General features: G+C 38.5%; 1 protein-coding gene across 2 annotated transcripts in view; it reads right to left on the bottom strand.

Annotated features, from left to right (window-relative positions):
* gsk3ba (glycogen synthase kinase 3 beta, genome duplicate a) overlaps nt 1-27042 on the bottom strand; it is a 68363-nt gene extending 41321 nt beyond the window's left edge. The window contains exons 1-2 of one of the 2 annotated variants that reach the window (XM_056240928.1): nt 26169-27042; nt 147-340 (exon numbers count right to left, since the gene is read on the bottom strand). In XM_056240928.1, coding sequence (XP_056096903.1) covers nt 147-340; nt 26169-26256 — 282 coding nt within the window. In that variant the 5' untranslated portion in view covers nt 26257-27042. The remainder of the gene's footprint in view (nt 1-146; nt 341-26168) is intronic. The other variant, XM_056240937.1, reaches the window with a different exon arrangement.
* Between the last annotated feature and the right edge of the window lie 708 nt (nt 27043-27750).

Here is a 27750-nt window from a genome sequence, read left to right as displayed (position 1 = left end):
AAATATAAGGATATAGGAACAAAGACAAAGGCACTTTGATGAGAGAAAAACTGTCTGAGCTGTTCTTAAGAAAAGCTACAAGGCCCAAAGCATTATATAGAGTCAAGGGACCAAGAAAGAATGAATGTCATGCTTCTCAGTCTTACCTTAAATCGCTTATCCTGAAGGACCTTCTTAATGGCCACCAATTCTCCTGAGTCACAGAGCTTGGCCTGATAGACCACGCCAAAAGAGCCGTTACCAATGACCTTGGTGTCAGTGTAGCTGACCTCCTGCGGCCGGTCAGGTCCCTGTCCAGGGGTCGCCACCACTGTGGTCACTTTACTGCCATCTTTATCTCCTACAGACAGATAAAAAGAGATGGGGGTTAGAGACTGATGCTACACACACAGGCAATAAAAAGGCAATCGGAAAACACAACAATTCCTCAATAGTAACAACTTCCTGTGCGATACACCTAGCATCCTCGTAATTAATAATTGAATGATGAGTACTTTGGTTGGTCCAAGAACCATTTTCTCCAATTAATAAAATATAATACTGGTTTAAAATTCTCTTCAAATCCTGATATCAATAATAGAAGTGGTCTAAATAATAAAACATGTACATATATCGTCTGTGGAAGTTTCAGGACCAAAAAAATGTTCTCCCAATCATTGCATTCAGTCCGATTGCGATGATACGATGTCCTACCTGCCTGTAAACATATATATTTCCATACCTCTGTGACCCTGCTTGCACAGACATTGCATTGCCTCATGCAACATGCTGATGACGTGTAGAGTTGAAGACAGACAGTCACAGAGCACGCCAAAAAAACAAAAGCCGCCTTTTGCAGTTCCACCTGAACCAAAACAACGAGCTTATGCTGTGTTCACACCATGTCATAACCGTAACTACAAGATGGCAACCCGTGACGTTCTACCCAGATCTGTTAACGTCATCAGACTCGGATTTATGACTTTCTATGTCAACCCTATCAACACAGAAATCAATCTGCAGCAGTCAGGTGGTACAAGTAAGAGCTCTGTAAGTTGTTTATGTTTATTATCATTGTAATGTTATGTGCTTTGAGACATGAGGTCATTTAACTCTCGTCTCGTGATGCTTTGCAGACTCTGCTCTGGCTGTGCGTGTTCAGAGGCGCTCTGAATGGAGGGTGGGATCTAATGCTTTCAAAGCTAGCTTGCTATTGCTAGCCTCTCTGAAACTGCCTACCCTACCTTTAATATCTAGGAATTTCTGATATATATAAATTGCTTGCAATCCCGAGACCTTGGCATTACTAGCGCCAAAACTGTTTGAACTACAGGATACAACGTCTAACTTTAGGACAGACAGTGAAATGTACAGTGTCAACACAGTGAAAACATCTAAAACATATCCTTGTTGGTGAACAAGTCCTATACCACTCTATATTCTTCCCCTTCAATGAGATTTTAACCACTTCGACTGGATAACTTGAACCAGATGAGTTCAATTCATTAACGAATCTTCACCGAACATAATTCACATTCGTTATAGTACAAAGAGTGGCCAGAATGTTTTTCATGATCTCCTTTTGTGTTCCATAGAAGAAAAGTCATGTGTTTGGAGAGTAAATGATGACAGAATTGGTCATTTTGGGTGAACTATCCCTTTAATTGAAAAAACAATGCAACTAGTCTGTTCTGTAAATTAGGACCAAATTGTGATACACTAACAGGCAAAACCTGGAAAGAGAATCTACCTTGAGCTTATGCATTTTACATTACTGTTCTTGGCAGGTGTGTTCTCACCAAAGCAGCATAAAAGAAAGTGCATATTTGGCGCTTGGGAGGATTACTTCAGCAGGTGACTTAGGATGAAAGTCGATTATATTGCTTACAATGCAAACATAGCACGTGAAATATAATCCTCAGCATGATGTGGAGAAGTTTTCGGAGAGCCTATACTTTCTTTCAAAGCTGTGAGGGGTAATAAACCAGAGAAATGAGAGAAGCATAATGCCATTAGTTTATTACGGACAGATTTAAAGAACTCATGAAAATATTTATTACCTTGTACGATAAAATTAGGACTCAGCTGTATATACTACGCAATGCACCAACAGATTCTGCAACATTAAATATTTCATTCCCATTATTAAAATTCATTTAAAATTACTCATATCATGATGAGATGCAGGTCCCTATGACCAAATCAAATCATGCGTGTGTGTACAATGATGTGTATGATCTGGTCCGGTATTAGTAGATGGTTGTAACTACTTGGATTAGCTTCTTTGTGGTCCAGACTAGCGTTCAAAGTCTCTGTTAACGTTGCTAAAGGTTAACTGCATTGTATTGTGCCTTTTCAACCCCCTCATACCCACAGAAGCCCCACAGAACAAATTCTCCAACAAGTCTCAAATCAGGCCTCCGGAGATCCAATGAATCCCGATCTGCAATTAGTGGCAGACTGTGTTGTAGCTGTGAGATTTAGAGCAGAATCCGAATCAGGTCTAGAGAGCAGCTCCCTCATCACCTGAGACCGACTGACAGCCAATGCCAACCAAATTGATTTGCTGCAAGGACTGGGAATAAATATTGATTTGCCGATTAACTGTGACCTTTGTTTGAGCGTTCCAATATCGAGTTTTAAAATCTCAAGATTTTTTTTTAATCCATCTTTTTTCACATAGGTTCTCATTAATCATTATTTGAAACATGCCTCTCAATCTGCAGATGTCGCTGAGTCAGTGGATCCTGACTGCCGGCCCCTGCACAAAGCTCAAAGATCTCAATTCTGTGAATGTCAGCTTGTCTCAATGAAAATAAATGCATCCATCCATCCATCCATCCATCTATCATCCATTCTCCATCCATCTATTTTTTTTTTTACATTTGTATATTATCAGTTCTCCTTTATTTGAGAGTACAGTGGAAAAGCAACAGGAAAGTTGAGGGAGAAAGAAGGGGAACAGGACCAGGACATAAACCAGGCTGGAATTTAACCCAGATCATTACAAATTCAACAGATCTTCATGTGAGGGGCAACAGACTTCCCTCTGTGCCGCACATCTGGTGGAACCGTCCAGTTTTAATGTGTGGATCATGACATTAAATCAATTACACACTTACAGAAGTCAACACCATGAACCATCTTTGGATCAAATTATGGAAATAAATTGATTTGCAAATGAAACTGGATATTCATTAAAGCTGCAGTCCGTAGCTTTTTTGGGGTTAAAAATTATCCAAAATACATATTTGAGAAAATACATACCGGTAACCAGACAGTGTTCAACACTATCTGCTTGCCGTAGCTCGATTCAAAACGGTAAGCTTGTAGTAATGTTTTTAACACCAGTGGTGCTGGTGGATTTCCGCGGGAGATTCGAGCATGTCTTTGCGTCATTACATGTGTACACATAAAGAAGGAGTCTCGGCTAGGCTATATTGCGTGTGAGGATGTTGGAGGTGGAGATTTACAGCCTTTTCTCATAGCACTTGATATAATTAAATTTATCAATTTGATGGCGGATCCAGAAAGGTTCAAACGACAATCACCAGTGACAACAGATTCACCCGCTGTAAAATGCAAAAGACTTCGTTCGGACTTCAGAGTGGCTACAGAAAAAAAGAGACTGCAACCGGACCCATGCGAAAACAAGGATAATATCGGAAGGACATTAGATGTAGTCACGCAATGCTGACGTTGTTAACATTAACAAGTTGAGAACAAAGTATAATTTGCACGGTTTTGCGTGATATGATAAGCGATTTTTAGATTTAATCAGCGCGATTTACTGCAATGTCAGAACCAGAACAAAAGTGGATGTTACTTACTTGTTCAGATGACATTTTCCGGTGAAAATTATTATGTTGGTCATACTTCCAAAAAGAATAATCAGAAAAATCCAGTATCGACATTGGCGCGGTGACTGACAGATGCACACTCTCCTCAAACGTTGTGTTCATCCGCACTGTGCCGTGTCGAGAGTGTCGAAGTACAACTCACGTAAAGTTGATAATTCCGCGAATGACTGCAATTGCAGATTTCGAACAGAGATGGCGACAAAGAGGAAAAAATGCGGACAGCAGCTTTAACAAGTCTTTTTATGAAAAGTATTTATTTATTTTTCTTTTATGCTGCCTTTTGTTTTCTCTATTCAAGTGGTATAAAGGACATTTTTCTGTGCATAATGATTTGAAAATACAAATACCTGAATATGACAATAAAATTAACCTGGACTGTGTTGCAGTCGTGTGATCGTGCAATTATTATCATGTTGTCATGTTTCATTAACTGAAATGAACTTAAAATATTCCCAAATGAATCAATATAGAGGATAGCTTGTATTCGGTATAGAACCAAGAAAAATCAGTGCCGATACCCAGACCCTTTCTCTCCATCTCCATGGCAACTGAGACGTCTCTGAGCCTGAGAGATGTTGTGGCCCACTTGCTAAAGACTCACCCACTCATCTGCACGGATACACACTCGCATGCGGAGAGTGTGTCAAGGGTGACATTCACACACTCCAAAAATAACACCATTAAAAAGGCAACTGAGCGAATGCCAGCACAAGTGAGAATTAAGATCTGCTGGAATGTCTAGCGAAGAATTTAAGTTCTATGACGATCTTCATTACAATGTGGAACAATTCGCATGTCATCCATTCAACATTATAACGTGAAACGCATAATACAGTCGAATGTGATCTCAGAACAAATATGTCGTCAAACTGGTTTATGGGATTTCCCTTCATTCAGGACAAGAAACCACTTCAAATAACCATTCCTCTGCTTGAATATAGAGGAAACCGGTAAATTTTGCTCAGTTGGTCAATTAAACCCAACAGAACTTTTTTTCTTTCTTTTTTTGCTGGACATTTAATAATGTGAAACTTTAAAACAACACACTTTAAAATAATGACAAAATAAATGACTTAATGCAAATAAAACAAATAGTGACAAATATGGTGACAAATAGTACCACTGATGGGTTAAACAATCAGTGACTGTAAAGTGATCCGTTCAGCCACTTCTCCTCTCCCGTTTTCCATTGACGTAAACTCTTTATCACTCTTGGCTGCGGTGAGGCATGTTTAGATGTTACCTCAGAGGTATGTGATGTTCAGAGCGCCAGAGAAGTGAAACTAAAGGACACACAATGAAAGGAGGGCCCTATCGAGAGTGAACAAAGACACACACCCAGAAATCAATTCACATGTGCACACATACTAGATTACAAACCCACAATAGTCAAGGGCAAGAGTTTAATAATGTGTAAGAGGAATTGCAAATGAAATATTCATGCTATTGCTCTTTGCACTGTGACCCGTGTCTTGACCTGTGCTCACAGAGAGAATCATATACTGTAGCACTTTCATGTCAATCTCAGCCTGTGTTCAAATACTTATTGAGCAGTCTTTTTAATCACTTTATCCAGCACACCATACAGAGAAGTCATCTGTAGGAAAAAAAAAAAAGAACCGCAAATCCGTTGCCACAGTTTTACAATGCGTCCCCTTAGTTTATTAGCCTTCCTCACAGTTTCTTAAATTGTCCCCTCGGTTTAACAAATCACGGATTTGATTGCTTTCACGAAATCTGAGCACACAGATTGGAAATTCGTAGGTACGGTTTATAAATCCTTTGAGCACGATTTGTTAAGGCCGGGACACACCAAGCCAACGATCGGCGTCAGGCCGTTGGTGAGAGAGAGAACTCTGATTGGCTGTTCGGCTTAGAGAACGAGTCAGTGCACGAGAATAAAAGCGAAAGTGATGAAAGCGAAAAAAGAAGTAAAGAAGACGGTACAGAAGGCTGTTGTAATTTTATGTCATCTTACCTGAGCATTCGAACGCATACATATTTTCATAATAACATGAGCCGACTGCAATGAAAAAGTGATCAGCGTGATTGATATTGAAAATGCTAAGCAAGCGCTGCTTTGTTTACGGTTTGTATATCTGCAGTCGTAGTTTCAGTTTCCCTTTTTGAATGACGAAAATAGATTATTGATACCTGGTGATATAGACAGATGTTTACTTGCACACAGGCGCAGAACGCATGTGCTAAGTTCACAGTCGCCTTTAGTCATTTTGGTGTGTTTAAGCGCAGCTTTTTTGGCCGAGACGCAGCCAGCTTTCGTCGCCGCTAGTTCTTTGACGTCGTCTTGGTGTGTCCTGGGCTTTAAACCAAGGGAACAATTTAAAGGAGAACTCCGGCGCAAAATGAACCTTTGGTCTAATTACACATTGTTACCTAGTCAACCGTTATCTGAGATTTGTTTTCATGATTATCGAATGTAAATAGTTTCATCTCTAAAAACAGTTTAGCCTATAAAGCTAGTATAACGCTAGTATATTGGGCATAGTGTAATGACAAATAAAAATCGCTTGTTAATACCACTAACAAGGCTCAAAATAGCCCCACACTAGCACGGTAGCATAATGAGGGTCCCTACCTTCAAACCGAAGCATTGAGAACTTTGTCAGTGTCCAGACAGTTTAATAAGAAGATATTTTAAACATACAGTCAACTTCGCGTATACAGGCAGAATCCATCTTTGAAATACAGCCTTTACCAGTCGATCTACGAACGCCGATCCAAGCCTGCTGTTCGCGCTCACCTTATCACAACTTATAGCTCGTTCACATTCTCACCAGCGCACTTGGATCGGCGTTCGTAGATCGACTGGTAAAGGCTGTATTTCAAAGATGGCTCCTGCCTGTATACGCGAAGTTGACTGTATGTTTAAAATATCTTCTTATTAAACTGTCTGGACACTGACAAAGTTCTCAATGCTTCGGTTTGAAGGTAGGGACCCTCATTATGCTACCGTGTTAGTGTGGGGCTATTTTCAGCCTTGTTAGTTGTATTAACAAGTGATTTTTATTTGTCATTACACTATGCCCAATATACTAGCGTTATACTAGCTTTATAGGCTAAACTGTTTTTAGAGATAAAACTATTTACATTCGATAATCATGAAAACAAATCTCAGATAACGGTTGACTAGGTAACAATGTGTAATTAGACCAAAGGTTCATTTTGCGCCGGAGTTCTCCTTTAAGAATCTCTGAGCAAGGTATATAAACTGAGGGGACGAATTTGGGGTTCTTTTTATTTCTTCTACAGGGGACTTCCCAGGCTCCGTAACACCACAATATCTCTAGAGTCATGAAGAAATCTCTGCTGCACTGTCTTCAGGGTTAACGCACAAACATTTGATGGGTAAAACACTGTTTTAAATGTGAGGTTTTGTTTTGTTCATCGTTAAAAAGAGTCGGAAATACTTTCATCTCAGAATCAAAAAACCTTGAAAAGCATAAACATGTTATTAAGCCAAAGTGAGACACTAATACCCTAATATCACAGGTGGGAGTCAAAGACACACACCCAGACTCTGCACATGGGTAAATGTGTGCTATTCAAGCACGGTAACTAGGAATCATGTAACGTATACCAAAAATGTTCAGTATGGGTCTTTTTACAAAACTTGCAAATCAACATTTTTCGATTACTAATTTGTGCATTTTTTAAATATTTAATTGAAGTGCAAAGAGGTGCAAAATGTCAAACAAATTAAAGTCAGCATTTTTGTATACCGCTCTAATTTGGTATTTAAAAAGTACAACAACCTTTCGTTTTTATTCTTCTCCTAATGCTTAAAAATAGAAAAAAGGAATAAGGTATACACAAAGCAGCTGTGAACTACAGTGATTTTGTTATAAGGCTTGATCTGAGGCTAGATGCGAAAAGAAAAACGAATTTTTATTTGAAAGCTTATTGCTCTATTTTAAAATGAGTGTAATTTCAAAGTTGACTTGATCAGGTTATTTGCTTTTTAGATATTTGTTTCTATTTCATTAGTGCGAAAGAAGAAAAGGATGCAGTGTGTGGAGGATAAACCTGTGGTTTTAACGCCCCTCAGGTCTTTAACCCCAATTACAGAGAAGAGGAGGGTCAGTCAGGACACCTTCAAACACATCACATGCTTTAGCACAGGTAGAAATCACTTTCTTTCACTCGTACACACTGTATCTAATTCAGCAGATATGTGGCAACGATTCAGTGACAACACGCACTCATTAACAATCTTCTTGTGTCTAAATTGTCACATTGTTTTATATCTAGTGTATTTATTGCATTCATGTAAGAAGTGTACATTTAAAGTACACAAGTATTTGAATGTCCTGTATTTACTCTGTGTACTATATTTGTGAATCATGTGTATATGTGTACTTTGTGTATTATTTGTAATCGTTTTTGTCAGAGAACTGTCCTAAATGTATGGCTGCTATTTCTATCTATCACATACAAACACATTTCTCATATTAGTGTCTAATTTAGGGCATAGCATTTCACTGCAAATTAAACGAAGAAAAGTCAAGAAATCATATTTTGAATAAAGTAAATAACTAAATAAACCCCTTAAAGCAACACTAAGTAAGATTTTTTACCTTAAAATAATGTTTTCAAAATAGTTTCAGTGGTTCATCAAGTCGTGACATGGTGAAATGCACTTATGCCACCGCTTTGCGGTCCTTTATCTGATATATCCACGCTATGTAAGATTCCCAGATCGGGTCGCGTTTCTGTAGTCCGAATGAGACATAAGAAAACTACAAATCTGACTTGCTTTACGGCAAGCATTACAATTGCCGATAGGTGGAGCGTACTCGACAGTAGACTACAACTACATGTAAGATACCTAGCAGCTGGGTAGCTTTTGAATTGTCATCATGATTTCAAAGCCAGTGCTGGATAAACAGAGAGCATGTGCGAGCGTGCGCGTGCGACAGTAGGATGCGGTAGGCTAAATTATTTACGACAACAGTAATGGACAATTCCGCTTCCAACCTGTAGGGCGACCGCAGAGGAAAAGTTACTTGGTGTTGCTTTAAGGCTGACTCAAGACCCCTATGCTTCACATTAGGGTTCCGATCCCTCTGTGTCATTTATTTGTTGATAATGAGCAGCTGACTGTACATTATCCCTTACATAACTCCTTCAATTGACGTTTTCTGTGAATTCAGCCCTTTGTCATCGCCCATGACCTCACTATCACCAAGCCAATGGGAGCCCAGCATCTCTCAGTGAGGGCGCTGACATGTCTGCATCACTCTGCTGCAGATAATGTTTAATCCTGCTCTATAAATAAACTCAGATCAGCCAGAGCGGAAGACAGTGTCTGCATATGGCATGTGGGTGAATTCATGATCATGTGTGTGTTTGTGTCTGTGAAACGCTGTAGGCGAATTTGGCATTATAGCAGGGTCTGTTTGTTGAGCACACTTGTGTGTGTAAGTTCTCCACCTGTTTGCCAGATGACCTAAATCTCATTCTCAGGGTGATAAATTTTACTCTCAGTCCCATTCACACCACTAGATCTGCGGGCTATCCTGGTTGTTCGCTAGTAAGAGTTTAGTTCTGCTTGCACAAGTAACCAAAATGTTATGTTATGTATTTTGGAAGCTCTCTATTTGTATGTTCTTTCTTTGTTCTTATAGTATTTTGACTGTTTTGTCAATTGTGGCGCATGTATGTTCTTTATATGAGCGTAATCGGGAGGTATAATATTTGTCGCGTGACCTACAGTGCCAGTTGTGGCGCTTCACTGTCATTCTTAAATCCTCATGGAATGGTAAAGTATAAATCATATGTGCACTTCAGAAATATTAGGACATCCAGGAACTCTTTGCCTACTGATTAATGGATACTGTGAATTCTACTAATTTTCCATACTGTTTTTCGCCTACTATATAGTAGGGAAGTATGTATATTCAAATGTAGCCATTCACATAAATTGACCCTTTTCATATTTCCAGGGTTAGCCTATATAATTTTTGCATTCCCATTTGCTCCAATAGCAAAAGAAAAAAAAAATCCACAATGTAATTTCTATGACCTTCTAAAAGTGGGGAAAATATAGAAAGATTGATTACGTCCATCAGCTGTTGTATTTGAAAAACCTACACCACAGAGTTAACTAGTTATCTGACATTTAATGGCAAGGTAATATAACACAAAGTGTAATAAATGTAGATGTTAATAACTGTGTGAAACATGTAATCACAGTCAATGCATCAAATCATTTGGCAGACACTTATCAAAAGTGACTTACATTAGATTCAAGGTACATTTTTACTTCATGCATTCACTGGAAATCAATTCCATGACCATGGTGCTGCTAACACAATGCTGTGCTAAATTTACACTTTTCTCAACTTCCTCAAAATCTCAGGACTCCTTAATGGCTCTAGTCTGATGTGAGATTTTTGGTTGAAGTTTAACAGTGAGCCGGTGTCTAGCTGCGGGGCAATGACACACAGAGAACCAGCGGGACACAGCACTAACACACAGAAATGCACGCAAAACTTTGATCTGTACGCACTCACTACTCCCATGCTCCAGACTGTGCGTGACAACTATCGGTATGTACCGCACACACAGAAATCAAACCTCTGGCCACCCTGTCTGGCCAGACACTAGAAGATTATGCTTAAATTCCAATCTATCTCTTTCTTTTCTTTCTTGCTCACTCATGTAAAACACACACTATACAATTCAAATTGACTATCATAGCTAGCAGGGTCATCCAATGGTCACATATCAACACGTGACACAAGAAAAAGCCACATAAGAATGATACAGGAAACTGCAGCGGTTCAGGGAAGAGGTCCAGTAGACACTCCACTACCTCCACAAGCCAACATTACCATAAAAAACAAAACGTAGAACCAACAATCAGAGCTGGAAGAGAGAAATATCATTGCCGTTTTTAAGGCAGTATTGGCTATATTTATATTCTCAGTCATTCTGATCAGGGTTTGTTCTAAATATCAACTTCTAGGTTTAACCAGAAACACTTAAAGGGTTAGTTCACCCAAAAATGAAAATTCTGTTATCAATTACTCACTCTCATGTTATTCCAAATCCATAAGACTTTTACTCATCTTCAAAAAAACTAAAATATAATATTAATGAAACCTGAGAGATTTCTTTGCCTCTACTGAAGTTCCAGTTAACCGATGCTTTCATGGTTCAAAAAGTTCATAAAGAGATAGTAAATGTAATCCATATGGATTGAGCGGTTTAGTCCAAGTCTCCCTAAGAGACACGATCACTTTATATGATGGAACAGATTTAATTCAGGCTTTTATTCACATATAAACATTGATCAACGCACATATATAGGCTACAGCTAATCAATGGTAAACGGAAGCTCAAACATGCTTGCTTGATGCGAAAGGGGAAAAACCTCACTGGTTCCCATCCACAGTGAAACCTAACTGGCCCCAAATCTCGCTCAACTTAACTGTAAATTAAACCTAAAATCATTTAGAGGACACTAAAGTACAAATTTGACTAGTTGTTGTGTTCCTGGGAATCAAACACTCTCAGACCTTGGCGTTGCTAGCACCATGCTCTATTGTTTGAGCAAAAGAAACAAGCTAGACCCAATTGGCTGTTATTATGCTGTCACAAATTCATTTTGTCATTCAGCATGGACAGACAAATTACTTGATGCTGAAACATTTCACAGAAGTTACCTATAACTTTAAAGCCACTGCTATACTGTCTTTGCAGTGCAAAACTGGTTAATTTTATTATTAAATATTGTCATTACACATGTAACAGTGTCTGTATGCTACTGTTGTTTATATATCTGAGAGAGTGAGTGTGTGTATGTGTGTAAAAGGGAACGAAAAATATGGAAGACTTTCTACATAAAAAAGTGCAGCTTTGATTGGCAACTCAATCAGAATTTTTGTCAAGCATAAGTAAACATAGCTTCAAGGCATGATAAACTAAACAGTAGCAATCACCTTTTTATCCCGGCCAAAGTGTGTGTTTGTGTGTGTGTGTGTGTGTCAGCCCTGAGCAGATAAGAGAGAAACATGTCAGAATGGAAATGATCAGGTGAGTGGAACGCAGGCTCTGCCCTTTAATAAGACGCAGATAAAGTAACACATATGCTGTACCTCGGGAATAAGAAGTCGAACTCACGACCTGTGCTGCAGCTTAACATCATAAAGTGTTCTTACCATCAGGAAGGGTTAGAGAAGACATTTTTTTAACTGCATTTCATAAAGCTAAAAGTGACTCATATGGTAGCTAATCTTAAAAATAAAGGTTCCAAAAGGTTGTTTTTTTTATTGCCGTGATGCCATAGAAGAGCCATTTTTGGTTTCCCCAAAGAACCTTTAGCGAACATTTCTTAAAATAACCAATTTATTCTTCATATTCTAAAGACCCCCTTTCCACTAAAAAGAAACTTTTGTGCAATAGAAAGGTTCCATGAATGTTAAAGGTTCTTCATGAAACCATAGATACCAATAAAAACCTTTATTTTTAACAGTGTAAAGTCGTTTTTGAAAAAGTAGTCCGCTTCAATGCAATCTACAAACAAAAAGTAGTTAACTACAATGAAACTACGTAAGCATAAGATAGCCTAGCTTTAGAAATACATAACTATCAGATGATATAATTTATTTTTACAGAGCAGTATTTATCTGGCACAAAAACTGAGGACCTCAGTTAATGGTGAAATGCTGAATGATTTATGTGATTAAAATTAGAGTGCTGTTGGCAATGGAAACAATGACATCTGCAATGCTTAATGTTGCAAAATATAGAATGTAACAGGAGTTAATGTTATGGGCAAAGGCAGGCAGCCAAAGATATATATAGTCAGTCACTGTAAATTGTGAAGATGGGCCAACATTTCAATAGTAATTCTGCATAAACTTTATTGTAATATGAGCCTCACTATGCCTTGCCTTGTATGTTAATGTCATAGAAAATGTATTGTTAAGCCCAAAGTATACCAAAGCATACATGATTTTTCTAACCGTGCACACTCTGTACGCTCAGGTCGTACATGTGCATTGAATTTTTTGCACTAAATAGAAGGGCTGTCAGTTAAACGCGTTATTAACGGCGTTAACGCAAACCCATTTTAACGGCTAATTTTATTATCGCGCGATTAACGCTCTTTTTGGCCTAGCAAACTTTGTCGTTTTTTTCACATGCTTTTGCAACAGGACGCGGCATGTGCGGCGCTGCACTATGAAACCCATTCATTTCAATGGCTTGCGCCGCGCGAGGACGTTTTGTTGCTTCGTCGACCAAAGCGCAAGCGGATCTAGCTAGACCGGAAACAAAACAACAGGCACGCCGCACACACTTGTTTGGGTCTGCGACCCGGCCAAATAGTAGGTTAACGTTACGTTTTGAGTGGATGACGAGCGTGAGACGCCGAAATGGATGCCAATAAGATTCTGAATTGAAAGTTTACTTTTAAAAAGGTGCCAAATGGTTCCATTGAAAACACCAAAGTGATCTGTGTGTTTTGTCGTTGTGAACTGAGCTATCATCATTGCAGCACGTCCAGTCCGAAATACCACTTGATGGCCAAGCACACACACACACACAGCTGATGCGAATTCTCCGCCCCCTCGTCAATATCAGGACCTCGTCAGTATTTCTTTCACCCTTTAATTGATGGACCGTGTTACATTGTGTGAGAGATTATTTGCTCCAAGTGAGAATGTTAGTGTGAAATTGAACACAAAGCAAGCCGATCCACTTTTCCATGTTGATAAGAGCATTAAAATGAGAAAAAATAATGGGACAAAAAAAAATCAAGAGACATTTAGAATAGATAAAAATGTGCAATTAATCGCGAGTTAACTATGACATTAATGCGATTAAATATTTTAATCGTTTGACAGCACTACTAAATAGTTGTTCTAAAAGGTGGAAACACTGACTCCCGAGGAAATTTGACAGATAAATATATACGGAGCAGAAGGAACAACAAATTACTGGAGACTGCAACCAGGGTCGTAGCTAGGTTATCGTTGTTGCTGTGGACTTTTTGTCTGTTGCGTTTTCCCCCTTGACTGTAATCGCGTTCCTGGGGGTGGAACGGTTGGAACTCTGTAAAAACGGTTGAAATCTACAGATACAACTCTAGTTTAAAAGAATACAAAGGCACGCTTATCAGTCATAACTTTTGGAGACAAATAGCGCAGACACTGGACAAAGACGAAACTTTCTAGTGTGCATGTATCGAGCGCAAGTGTCAATCAAATGCAGTATACTTTGAAAGGCTATGTGTTCGGCTGTACGTGTATGCTAAATGTTTGTGTCAAAACTGAAGTATACTTTGGCCTTTAAAGCTGTTAAGATTGCCGTGGCAAACTTTAGCATCAAATATTACCTTTGTGTATTTAACTCAAATTTGAATTTGAGTAATGTCTTTTGTGCGACATTTGAAAATAAAATAGACAAGCAAAATTTGGTTTTGGAGCGACATAAGCTAAAGCAGATGACTTCACCAAACAAATGATAACCAGTCATACTCATCACTGTTGCATCTATTCCTTGGTTTTCCATTCATCTTTTTATGCCTGTCCAGTGTTTCGTAACAGAAAAATGTATTCCACCTCCTACACAGTCTTTTTTTTTTTTTGTTCAAAGGAAATTGCAAAGACCTTAAAATGGGTACCAATGTTTTCAAGTCATTCAGGGAATTTTGTGTGGGGGAAGTGAGAGAGAGAAAAAGAAAATGTGTGGAATGTACTGGCCCATAATTTGGGTTGCTGCAGAAAATCTGTGCTGGAAATGTAGACTTTATCAACTGGTCCATCTCAGTGAGAAAAAAAAAAGTCCTACCCTCCATTTTAACATCGATCTTCACATACCCAACACATTTAGGCCAATGCGAAGAGATAGCTCAGCTAAACATGAGGACAAATTATGTTCCTATGACCTCATGCCAAACGTGAAGAGTTATGGTTTGTACAGAGATAACAAAGGCTAAAAGGACAACAGGCATTTCCGAGCGCTTCCCGTGTAGATACTGAGATCAAGCAGACATCACTGAAGTGCCACTTTCAGGAAACCCCCGAGTCAAAAACTATGACCAGTTACCAAAAAAAAAGCCAAAATCCAGATGTAAAGCAAGCAAAACATAAGACAATAACCTGCTTCACTATACTGAGTCCTATAAAACTGCATTTCACAGAAACATATTGACTTTGGACAGGCCAATCTATGCAATAATTAGGTTTCTAAACACAACAGATGTTGCTCTATGATTTCATTCCTCCATAGAGCCCCGAAGCACTCACGCTTTATTGACTTTTGGGAAACATATTCTATGATAAGACTAAAACATCAATGATAAGAACATCAATGATGAGAAAAAACATCTCACTTCTCTTTAACCCAAAATTTATGATCAAAGTCAGATCATTTCTTGACGTCCTTTTTTTTATCTCCAGGCAGCAGTAGGAGCTGTTTCATCTTTGTATACATGACAGTCAGCATTACTAAAAACCTGGACTTGCACAAAGACTTTATCTTACCAGAAAATTCAATGACAGGTCCCTGGCATAGTAACTTGCACTCAGTACATTCAACTCTCATCCAATTCTGCTCCATCACCAGCTATTCATGCATGGCATAAATTAGTGTCATCTCTGACGATCTAGCTCAGCTGGGATCAAACACATACTACACTTATCGCAAATCTGCTCTAAAGCAGCTATTTTCTACTGATAATCATGTCATTCCAATCCTATTTTCTTTTTTTCATGAAAAACAAAAATGGAGATGTACACTATCTGTGGTAGGTAACGAGTTTTTGGATGAAGTTTCTTATGCTCACCAAGGCTGCATTTATTTGATAAAAAAAAAAAAAATTATCGGGAATATTGTGAAAAATTATTACCATTTAAATGAAATATTTTCTGTTAACTTTTAATGTATCAAAGCCATAAACACAAGTTGTGTTCCAAAATTGAAGTTGGTTCTTTAAAAAATGAGCTTTCAATAAAGATTTTGTTTGGGCGCAGTACCAAATGTTTCCACTAGATGAAATTTGTTTCCAATTTATTTCCAATGCAGTGGAAATGCCATGAGTCTGACAATTTTTTTCAGGACCATTTAACCTTTTTGAATCATCTGCATGATTTTTTATTTATTTTTTTCCTACGTAGCAAGTGCCAAAACCTTTTACCATGTTTCGTAGCATTCCAATGAAGTAGAAAATTCAAAATAAATTTTCGGTCAAAAGAGTTTAAAAGGTTTCAAAAGGTGGCTAGTGTATATAAATGTTGACCAGGGATTATAGCGATTAAGCAGGAATCGAGGTGTTCAACAAACATTAAAACAGGTTGTACTAACCTCTCAGTTGCGTCAGGAACTGAATGTGACCAAGATCGAAATTCTGTTGCTCTTAAAATGCTCAAAAGCAATAAATTATGCATCAAGTTTAGCATCACCCAATTATTGTATATCTGTCTGTCAAATCTCTAGCTAGATATTTCAGTAAATGCACTTGACCTTTGAGGTGATATTATGTAATAGCTGTTCTGTTTTTTGAACTTAAGACATGTCATCTTCATGGTCTTATCAGTGAGACATACAACTGCCTGGAAATGAAGGCTATCTGGTCATCAACAGTTAACATGTCTCTGGTAAAAGTACACAGTATACTGTTTCACCACATGACCTACATCATTTGCATTCAAATCTTGCCATTTCATCACTTGTACTGACTTTTATCTAACAAAACATGTTATAAGAAAAGCATTTCAAGCTTGAATGGCATTTTTTAAACATTGTTCATAAATTGAGTGGAATGAGAATGCGTGTAGAGAATAATCAATATAGCCTAGAGTGCATACTATATGTACTGATTAGTGAGCCACACCCTGGAGCTGCTTATGGCTCCCTCTTCCCCCTTTTCTTCTCGGCTCCCATCCCCCAACTCTCTCTGTACTCAAGGTATAGGAAAATGGTGAGGGGCCCCTGGATGAAGATTTCGCCTGAAAGGCTCTGATCCTTAGCAAGGTGGCTTTTACTTTGGCTAAAAGGGCATATTTGTGGAGTAAATCTGAAGTTACAGCTATACTAACTGTACAAATTCCATTTAATTTTTTGTGAATCAGATAAAACTTCTGGTTTCAAAGAATCAACAGCGCCTTTCACACAGTAATCACAATAAATTGCCGTAAAATGACCAGAACGACTATCGGTAAATACACAAATATGCTGTTCAACGGTGTTCTGGCTTTTTACCATTAAGAGACCATTCTGTAATGTCAGACATCACAAATTATCTTTAACCGCTGCGCATTTAGTTTCACTATCTGTTCAATTTGACAACATTTTAGACTTCTGCATGACCGGTGTGAAGGGGATGATCACACCCAGAACGCGTATTTGCTCTTAAAAACAAGAGACGTGCATAATATTATACAACTGCAGAGTCAAAGCGCAGGGTCTCGAGCACGAAACGCTGAAAAACCTGTGAGACGTGGCATAATAGTCAAAGATGTCCCTCTAGCTCAGTGGTTCTCAACTCCAGTCCTCTGCATCCACTGCTCTGCACATTTTGTATGTCTCCCTTATTTAAAGCACCTGATTCAGATCATCAGCTGATTAGGAGAGAGCTCCATGAACTGAACTGAATGTGTCAGATAAGAGACATGCAAAATGTACAGAGCAGTGGGTGCCGAGGACTGGAGTTGAGAACCACTGATCTGTCACATACTTGCATAGATATCTATTGGAAAGCAGCGGAGCTTACTGCAAACAGTATGGAGTAATCATGTCATCTCCATAAGAACCTTATGATTGGCCCAAAGCAGACTTCTAACGTCAGTGCGTTCTGACTTCGTATCTAATCTTCATTCTTTGTTCACACACAGCATCATACCAGTAATTTTTTGGCCAGAACCAATTTACTGGTATTTTTGAAAAGGTCCTGTTCACACATGATCTCTTAACGGTAATTTACCAGTAAAGACACATAGTACACAAAAAGTACATATTTTGTTGATCCTGGAACAACATTCCAGTCTGAAAATTTTGTCCTAACCTTATCCCTAAACCTAACCCATAATTATTCCCTAAAATCAGAGGTGAAATGATAGGTGAATAACACTGATGTAGAAGCACCTGACCCTAGTTGTAAGGCTAAACTTGACATAAACTGTAAACTTGGCCCTCAAATCTGATTGGCATTTTGAAATGTTGTTCCAGGATCAACAAAGATGTTGATCCAGGTACATGTTGTACTTGGTGAAATCACGTTCACCGTGAAAGGAGCTAGTGATTCATTTGTTTTGTCACACAAATGTTCCTGGATGTCTCCATGCAACATGACATCATGACTTTGCGTAAACATACACGCCACTTTCAATTCAAGTGGCGTGTTATCTATACGCATTTTGAGCTATCCGCGTGTATGTCCACGCCGAAATCTTTTGCGTGTATGTCTACGGCATTAAATGTCCGAGTGATTCCGCGTGTATGTGTACGCCGTTAAATGTCCGAGCGAAACGACGCAAAATCTATATCTACATCTGTGGAGCGATATTTATTTTCCTAGGATGGTAGGAGAAGACTCATAAATGGTATTAACCCCAGTGACGGGTAGGTTTAGGGACGGGGTTGGGGTAGGTCATATATTTATATATACATAATACAGTAATATAACGTTAAGTCAAAGGCGTTGATAAACACGCTGAAAAGCGATTATGCGTGTTGATAGCACGCCAAAAATGGAAATACGAATTGGCGTGTCATACATACGCCATTTCATGAGATCAGTCTGCTCCATGTGGTATATATTTAAGTCTTAGTAAAATTGTAATTACTTAAATACTACTCTTTACTACTTTGTATGTGTTGTATGGGTGTTCATTCTTTCTTTAGTTCTTACATTGAACATTTTAAAATCAACTTCACTACAATGGCTGCTTGGGTAGACCAAGGGTTATCTGAAGAAAAAAGGCAGACAAAAGACAATTAACAAATGCTCGACTTTATGCTGTAAAAATTTATGTTGTGTCCATTTACACAAGAATATGGTCGGTGTGCTGGCTTTTAAATGCTAAACAAGGATCTCATTGTCCCTGGACAGCTGCCTTTTCCGGAAAACAAACTGAGAAGAGGGGGTTGGGGAGGCGGTCTGAAGAATCACACGTCCCACTTCAGAACCAGCTGCTACGGCCGACCACTAATGCAGTCTCCTCAGATCAACTGCCAAGTCACACACGTGTGCACGCTTGTAAACGAGACAAGCCATGAGCAAATCTCTTCATGTGCAAGAGCACAACACATACCAAGTTTTGCGAAGAGGTGGCCTAAATGGAAATTCAAATATGAAGAAGCCATTGTACTTTGTGTGTGTGCAGAAAGGCACACAACCACTCTTACTGGTCTGAACCTACCTTGAAATGTATCCTACCATGTCATCATCGCAGCCTAAAGTACTGCCACGTCCATCTTTTTGAAGAACACACCCTTCTCCTCTCCCTAGGTAACATCTGACTCAAGGGTTTCCTTCTTCCAAACTACCACTATAATTCATTGTCAATGAGTGAATCATTTGGTTTCAGTGTATCTGTCCAAACAGAAACCCTGTTTAAAACCTGTTGGAGCACGTCTGTTGAGACTGACAGCAGATGTGTGACGACATCATTGCTGGCATGTGGCGTCTGGCTTTTCTCATCCTCGAGATCTCTGCTGAATGGAATTCACTCTTATATTTGTTACTAAGGTGACAACGTCACACATCAAAAGACTTTCCTCAGATTAGACCCAACAACAAATCAAAGAACATAGATCTACAACAGCACCTGCTAAGATTTTAGGTCGAGCCACTAACCTAAATAGGAATTAACAGAAGGCACGAGAAGTATGCAAATTACTAGCATGATTGATTGTTGACCTTAACAGAAGGAATAATTAAGAGATCAGATGAATGGATTACTGTATAAGAAAAAAGTGTGAGACTGCATATCTGTAAAGTAGCATTAACTCTCAGCATTTTCCCTCTTTGCCTTTGAGCAGTCTGTAAAACGGTCCTGTGGGAGCCTGGTATTTTTTGACTCGCTCTCCTCTCCTGATACGACGCTCAACAGAATTTACCAAGAGGGAACTCATTTAATCTTAAACAATCCTGCAAAGACTGGGAATTAGTTCAACAGTGAGAATGAATCTGTGAGTGTAGTAATTGCAACAGAGTAATACCTCAGCCAAAATACAGTTAGTGTACAAGGAACAGCTGAGAGGAATTTCTATAGACTCCAGTTTTCTTATTGTTACATGGAGTAGTAATGGTAGGGTTTAATTCCATTTCAAGTCAACCAGCCAGTACAAGTCAACTGAGAGATAAACTCAATTACGTTGAAAGAACCCCTTATCAAACATTGTTATTTCCAAATTCACTTGTAGAATTTGATGGATTTAAGTTTGTTTTATTTTACTTTATAGTATAGAATTTTACAAACATCCATTTATCAGTTATCAGACATAGCATTAAAATGTTTATCTGTATACCTGTCTCGGACACATTCTTAATCAGAATTATTAAGGCAGAAACTATAAACTACTTTTTTACAGTATGCGACCTATAAAGTTTTAACAGGAAATGCATATGTGCATTGTTGACCACATGCCACAATGTATGGAGCACTTATGCTGGATCTAATGTTAGTTCTTTGTTCCTCGGAGGGAGTAAACCAGTGAAATGTGCTATTTTCGGGTGATTGACAGTGTGCCTCAGGAAGTTTACTGCAGTTCCCTTTGATGGCACACCATTCATTCAGAGAAGCCACAGTTCTCACAGTTTATATGATTAACTTACCCTTTGTCTCACATATCACAGGATACCTTGTCTCTCAATCTCATGAAACCATCAACAGGAAGTAACTGTGCCATACAGTCTTACCTCTACCAAGTATGATGTGGGGAAGCTTTACAGTGGAGTGGTTACGCAAGGCTAAGTAAATGGTCTAAAGAACAAGGTATAGTTCAGTACCTTAATTAAAAGTTAAATTGATCTCTTTTTGAAATGTCAAGTCTTTGTCGTAAACATCCGATTGTGGAAAACCTAATATAGGATTTCTATTTAATTAGTAAGTCCACGTTATTTCACGTTATCACGCAACCTAAATGTAAGGGTTATAATTCTTCTGTTTACAGGCCCCATTTAAAGGTTTGTTTGTCATATACAATTTTCTTTACAGAGCTATCCTATTTCCTTTTAAAACAGGAAGGACATAAATAGGCATATCAAATTTTTAAATAACCAACACACAGCCTTTTTCATTTGCTAATCTTATGCAGGTGATAATAAGACGAGGGTCATTCTCATGCTTGTCCAAAATTCAGAGCGTTTAACTGTAAACAAGCCAGAAATAGGACGTATATTAAATCAACTCCAACTTCAATCATGTCCAAGCTCTATGTGTGCCTTTTCTTATTACATTCTGCTAATAATCATGAAATACCGATACAAAGTGCCACCCACAGAAAAAATAAACAATCAACAGTTATTTTTTGCCAATACTAAAAAAATTGACCCACCTAATGCGTATAAGACATGGACCAGAATTTTTTTTTTTTTTTATGAGGTCTTTAAGCCAATTGGTCTCTTAAATAATTTATACTGAGAATTTGGCAAATTTGTTTAAGAAAAAAATATTGTTGGTGAAGCATTGATGCCTTCAGCCCTTACTGTTGAAAAGAAGGTATGGATGTACACATGCAAAGATACAAGGAGTTGTGCTGAGGGTGCAGGAAAGCTTCCACAGACACATCCACAGAAGCTGACAGAGGCAGATGATAATGGAGCGGGGTGAAAGGTGACACCCGCCTTACCAAATCCAAAGAGGTGCCTGGACGGAGCTTTGGACAGCAAAAAATCAGCTCAGATTATTGAACTGCACAAATCTGATCAACTGGGTGAATGAAGATCAATGAAGATCTTGAAGATCTTCTTGAATATCCTGAAGATCTTAGATGATGAACTACATTTGCAGCACAAAATGAGAATGAAAAGTGCCCCTATTATGCTTTTTTTGAATATTCATGCAGTGTGAAATAGATTTTTGTGAATGTTATAGGTCTGCAAAGTTATAAAGATCAAGAAGTCAAAAACTTCCTGTTACATACCTACCTACATAATAATGTAACACATTTGCATAATGCCAGCCTATGGTCTTCATTGGCTGATGGCGAAACAATGTCTACTTTGACCCGCCCTGCAAATCCACTTTGCATGCATTTCAAAAGGATGAGGACTAGCGCTGAAATTGATATGGAAAAAACTACGCCATCGCTGCTGTTCGTATTACTGTGTATCAAGCACTGCGGATATTCAGATATGGTATAGGCGTTTTGTTTCCGACTCGTGTTGTAAGTGGTAGACCAATCACAACAGACTGGGCTATCTGACCAATCAGAGAAGAGTAGACCAATCACAACAGACTGGGCCATCTGACCAATCAGAGAAGAGTAGACCAATCACAACAGACTGGGCCATCTGACCAATCAGAGCAGAGTAGATCAATCACAAAAGACTGGGCCATCTGACCAATCAGACCAGAGTAGACCAATCACAACAGACTGGGCCATCTGACCAATCAGAGCAGAGTAGACCAATCACAACAGACTCGGCCATCTGACCAATCAGAGCAGAGTAGACCAATCACAGCAGAGTAGACCAATCACAACAGACTCGGCCATCTGACCAATCAGAGCAGAGTAGACCAATCACAACAGACTGAGCCTTCTGACCAATCAGAGCAGAGTAGCTCTCGGAAAGGAGGGGTTTGGAGAGATTGAATTTTCAAATTAACAGTTTTCAGACTCTTTGAGAAACAAGGTGATGTGCATTGTATATTATGAGCTACATACTAGAAAAAAGCCAAGTGGTTTGAGGGGAGGAGTTGAAAAGAGGGACGTCAGCCGAGAGGTAAAGACGTTTTACTGGCAACGCACATAATTCAATTTTGATAAAAGATTGCCTAGACAAATGGAATAATATTTATCAAATGACTCTTTTCACAGACTGATCTCATGAAGTGGCGTATGTATGACATGCCAATTCGTATTTCCATTTTTGGCGTGCTATCAACACGCATAATCGCTATTCAGCGTGTTTATCAACGCCGTTGACTTAACGTTACATTACTGTATTTATAAATATATGACCTACCCCAACCCCGTCCCTAAACCTACCCGTCACTGGGGTTAATACCATTTATGAGTCTTCCCCTACCATCCTAGGAAAAAAAATATCGCTCCCCAGATGTAGATCTACATTTTGCTTCGTTTCGCTCGGACATTTAACGGCGTAGACATACACGCGGAATCACTCTGACATTTAACGGCGTAGACATACACGCAAAAGATGACGGTTCGTTTCGGCGTGGACATACACGCGGATAGCTCAAAATGCGTATAGATAACACGCCACTTGACTTGAAAGTGGCGTTTATGTTTACGCAAAGTCATGATGCCATGTTGCTTTTCAAAATTAGAAAGTGAATAGGGTCTATTTTGACCTTATGTTGACTTAAATGAACAATACTACATTATATCCCAAAATAACTCACTATTGTCACACTGTGAATGAACAAATAAGAAAACATTAGGCTGCACATATGAAGTCTGAGAGAACAAGTCTGAATGGGCGCATTCCTATCTCTATTAATATGACAGAAGAGGGGACAAAAACGCATCTGTCTGAAAACAGATGGCACAGCTGTAGTACCACAACAACAGCATCCATCATATTATGGTTGCAATGGCTGTTGAGGTAAACTAAAATTAGCTATTTATAGGTTACTGATGATTCCTGCTTGTGAATATTTCTGGGTCAAGAGTGTAGTTTAGGTGGTAGGATAAACCACTACTTAACTCAAACCAGATTCAAAAAGAAAACCTCCAGTGCTGTCAATCTGGACACTTTAAGGCACTTTTATCGAAGCATTTCATGTAATTACTGTTAGTTTATAGGCAAAAACAAATATATAAACAATATGAAGTTCAAGCAAGGAGGGTAATGGAACTACCGTAAGTGAGCTGGGTCTGAAAAGCTAAATAAATTATCTTTAAAAACATTATTATGATTAAAACACATGAGATCGAGTTTGTTACAAAGTTGTGTCTAAATGGCCACATGATCAGAAGGTCCCACAACAACCCTTTCTGAATTTTATTTTCAAAAAGGTAAGGGTTATAGAACAAGATGTGTACGGCAAGCCATTTCAACACTTACTATTTTAAACTAACTAGTTTTTGTTACCAGTATACTTATTTAATTACTAGAAGTAACTTGTTTACCTGTTTCATTAGTAACTATTCATTAGATACTCTTATTCCAATTAGCTAATATTCATTCAGTTAGTAACTGGTACGTATTCTTTAGTTCTTCTTTTTTTGTACTTGTCACTATCCCAAATTATAGCCATTGAATTTTTATAAAGATTCACTTTTCTACGATTTACTTCCGACTATTAAGTATTTCATTTGTTGCTAGAACCTATTTCAGATTTACTATTAGCTACTACATATTAAATATTAGGGGTGGGCAAAATATTGGTAGACATGATAAATTGGAAATGTGTCAACCGGTAACGATTATGGTCTCTAATATAGCGGTTACATTCACATGACATAGCAGTGTTGCGTCATTATGAAAGTGTATAATTTGTATGGGTTTTTAAGCCTTGCCAGTTTTTTTCCATTATGAACAGTCCCGCGCAATAAGCCGTGAAAGAGAATTCAATTCAGTACTCGCACCGTCACAGCATCTGAATTACAATTACACAAAAAAAAAATGTCAAAGAAATATATTTACATCAATACATGTAAACCCAGTCGGTATCTTAAATAGTCGTAAAATGTAAACAGAAAATCATGTATGTGTCTGTCAATATATTGGATCATTGCATTAATCGCTGCTCTTGACTGAATAGCTTTTGTAGCTTTAATTAGAAAAACAATTCAAACAGTGACGACTATGCAGTTTTCTTTTTACATTTGATTACTTCATTCAGTTTCTCTAATATTTCTGATGGACCTATCTGAAAAAAAATCAAGCATTGTTTATATGCATATTTGTTTCTATTGTTTTTTTTTATTTGTCCTATTGCTCGTAATTAGTTTTTTTGTTCTCATTTGATTACTGTTTACTTGTCCTCAGTTGTAAAAACCTTTCAAGCACACACTAAAAAATTATATTGTGTTATATAATTGTTATTGTAAAATAAAATAAGTCATATCGTGACATACAATTCTGATCATATTGCCTATACCCAAATTAAGCAGCAGCACCTATTTTTAGTTCCTTGTAACTATTTAAATCTAGTATATTTATATCATTTATAATACGAATTTAAATAGACATTAGTATTTGTTTTATTTTACTTGTAGGCTACTTCAATGCTACTAATAACATATTATAAGTAAGATTAAAATCAAACTATAAAGCAGCCATTCTGACTAGTAATTACATATCACAACATCTGGGATAGTTACTAGTCTCATAATACAAGTATAACACGTAGCAATAAAGCTGGGTGCCAGCAACAACTGGAATACACAGTAGTCGGAGGCGAATATTTAATATTGAACCACAGATTCAATGACGAAATTTACAATTTGTTACAAAGAACACAAAGGCATAAGTACTAGAAGCCTATGTAATAAAAATCTAATGAAATAGATACAATTGAAAAAGAAACTAGTCAATAACAGTAATTTTAAAATAAGTACAAGATACAAAATGTATATCTATTATAAATTATATATAATATATATATATATATATATATATATATATATATGTGTGTGTGTGTATATATATATATATATATATATATAGCCTAGTAACGTTACTACTATCAGAAAAGATGTGCTAGGTAATTTTAAGGAATAAATTGTATTACAGCTATTGCCAGAGGACTAACTACAGCCCATGGCAGGCAGATTACATATTGATGTGTTCATCTCCAGGCTGATTCAGCACTGATTCAGTCTCCTGTAATGTCAAGACCTTCCTTACAATAAAACGCACAGAAAGAGTTCACTCGCCACCCACCTGCACTGAATCAGTGCCAGTCAGGCCCCTGTAACCCATGGCAGGGCCCTGGTATATGTTCAGCTGTGGAATAAAGCACGCTGGCAGATTTAAAATGGGGCACGTCATATTTCACCCAAAGGTGACACTTGAAGGCACTTAAATCTCAGCTCATGTGCCTGACTGTGCACAGATGCGCCATTCTCGGTTATTAAAGCGAGCAGGTACGGTCAACAGCACGAGAACCCTCGACCAAAGCACTAAAAGCAGATTCCCCGGTGTCCGAAAATGATACTTACTGCTGACTTTCATGCTGCCGAAAGCCGAGGGCTGCGGCACGGGCTTGCAGCTCTCGGCGAAGGAGGTGGTTCTAGGCCGACCGGACATTTTCCAATCCGAAATCCCACGCGTCTCTCAGAGTAATATACGCTTGTTTGTCTTGAACGAATCCGTTTTTCGACCCACTGGAACCAGTTTATCTCCTACTTAAATAATGAGGAAAAATTTCGACTCTCGACTGTCCGGGGTTCCTTCGCTATGGTTTTTCTTCAGTGAGCTTTCAACCGTCTCGCTTTCAGAACATTTTCCACCGGATCGTTTTTTCTTTGACTGTTACTATTATCTTCCGTGATGAAACCTCGGATGAATTCGCTCATGAATGAAGGTGCTCATGAAATTGGCCTTTTCCCAGTTTCCCTCGAACCCCACCGATCCTCGTCTCTCTCTCTCTCTTTCTCTGGCTGGGACAGAGATTTACACAAAGAACATAGTCCGTTTTCCCTAATATACCCTCAAATCGCTGAGAAACTGGAGTGGTTTTTCATCACCATGCAGTATTTTTCATATACTGAGGTGGAGACTCAACGATCCAGTAGCACCAGCCATGGCGGCTTCCTTGCTCTAACCAACGAAACGAATGAGAATTTTCCAATTGCCCAATTTCAAGACTGATATCCTCGGCCGTTCCGACCCACTTAACTCCATGCACACGGACGACGTAATAAGAAATCCAATATACACACGGGTAGTTCAAGAAACGAGCCAAAAAGTGCGGTTCCTAAAGGAAACGGTGATCAGAATCCCCACGGTAATTCAGAAATTTCCTTTTTTTTATTTCTTCTCCGTCGGTCTGTGCTCGTTCTCTTTGTCACTCCAACCGATTAACGTAAACTACGTAATGTGCGCAATGGTGGTAATGGAGTTGAACGGGAGCACAGACGGGGTTACGCCACATCGCGGCGTCAAGAATCGGAAACTGTGAACGCGCAGGAAGTCCTGGGGAGGTCTGAGCCAGCCAATCCAGCGCCTTTCTTTGTAGATGGGCGGAGCAAAGGCGAGCTTCTCCGCCAATCGAATGCTTTTGTCCGCAGAACACATGGCGTAATTTGCCAATCTGTCAGAGTTCTGCAGCCATGGATGACGCGCGGAAGTCGAAAGTGGGCGGGCGCGTGGGAAGACTGATTGTAAAATCATCCAATAAGCGTAACCGAGGAAAGGAAACAGTCCAATCCTGAGGAAGCATCAAATGCGCAAAAGTAACCAAGCTGCACTGTTGCTAGTCAGCTGAGCTCCTGTGATCTATTCTGTCCCGATGCTTTGCCATTGGCACAGTGTGATTTATAAATCACTCATGTTTTCCACAAATCTTTTAATACTTATGTAATTAGTAACCAACTGAAACAAACTAAAGCTTTTTTTTAAAATATTACAAAAGAAACCATGTAAAGTGATATATAAAATTTTTTAATGAATTAAAGGAATAGTCTTTACTCAGAAAAGCATCTTTTATTTGAAAGATTTAGATTAAAGAAAGGAAAACAGTGAAGAAACACTTATCATTTGTCTTAAACTGCCAATTTGAGGACAGGACAAAATGACGAA

The sequence above is a fragment of the Rhinichthys klamathensis genome, unplaced genomic scaffold (assembly GCF_029890125.1).
Source record: "Rhinichthys klamathensis goyatoka isolate OS25496 unplaced genomic scaffold, OSU_Roscu_1.1 h1tg000021l_1, whole genome shotgun sequence".
In the NCBI taxonomy this organism is placed as follows: Eukaryota; Metazoa; Chordata; class Actinopteri; order Cypriniformes; family Leuciscidae; genus Rhinichthys; species Rhinichthys klamathensis.
Note: the sequence above shows the minus strand (reverse complement) of the source record. Positions and strands in the feature narration are given on the sequence as shown.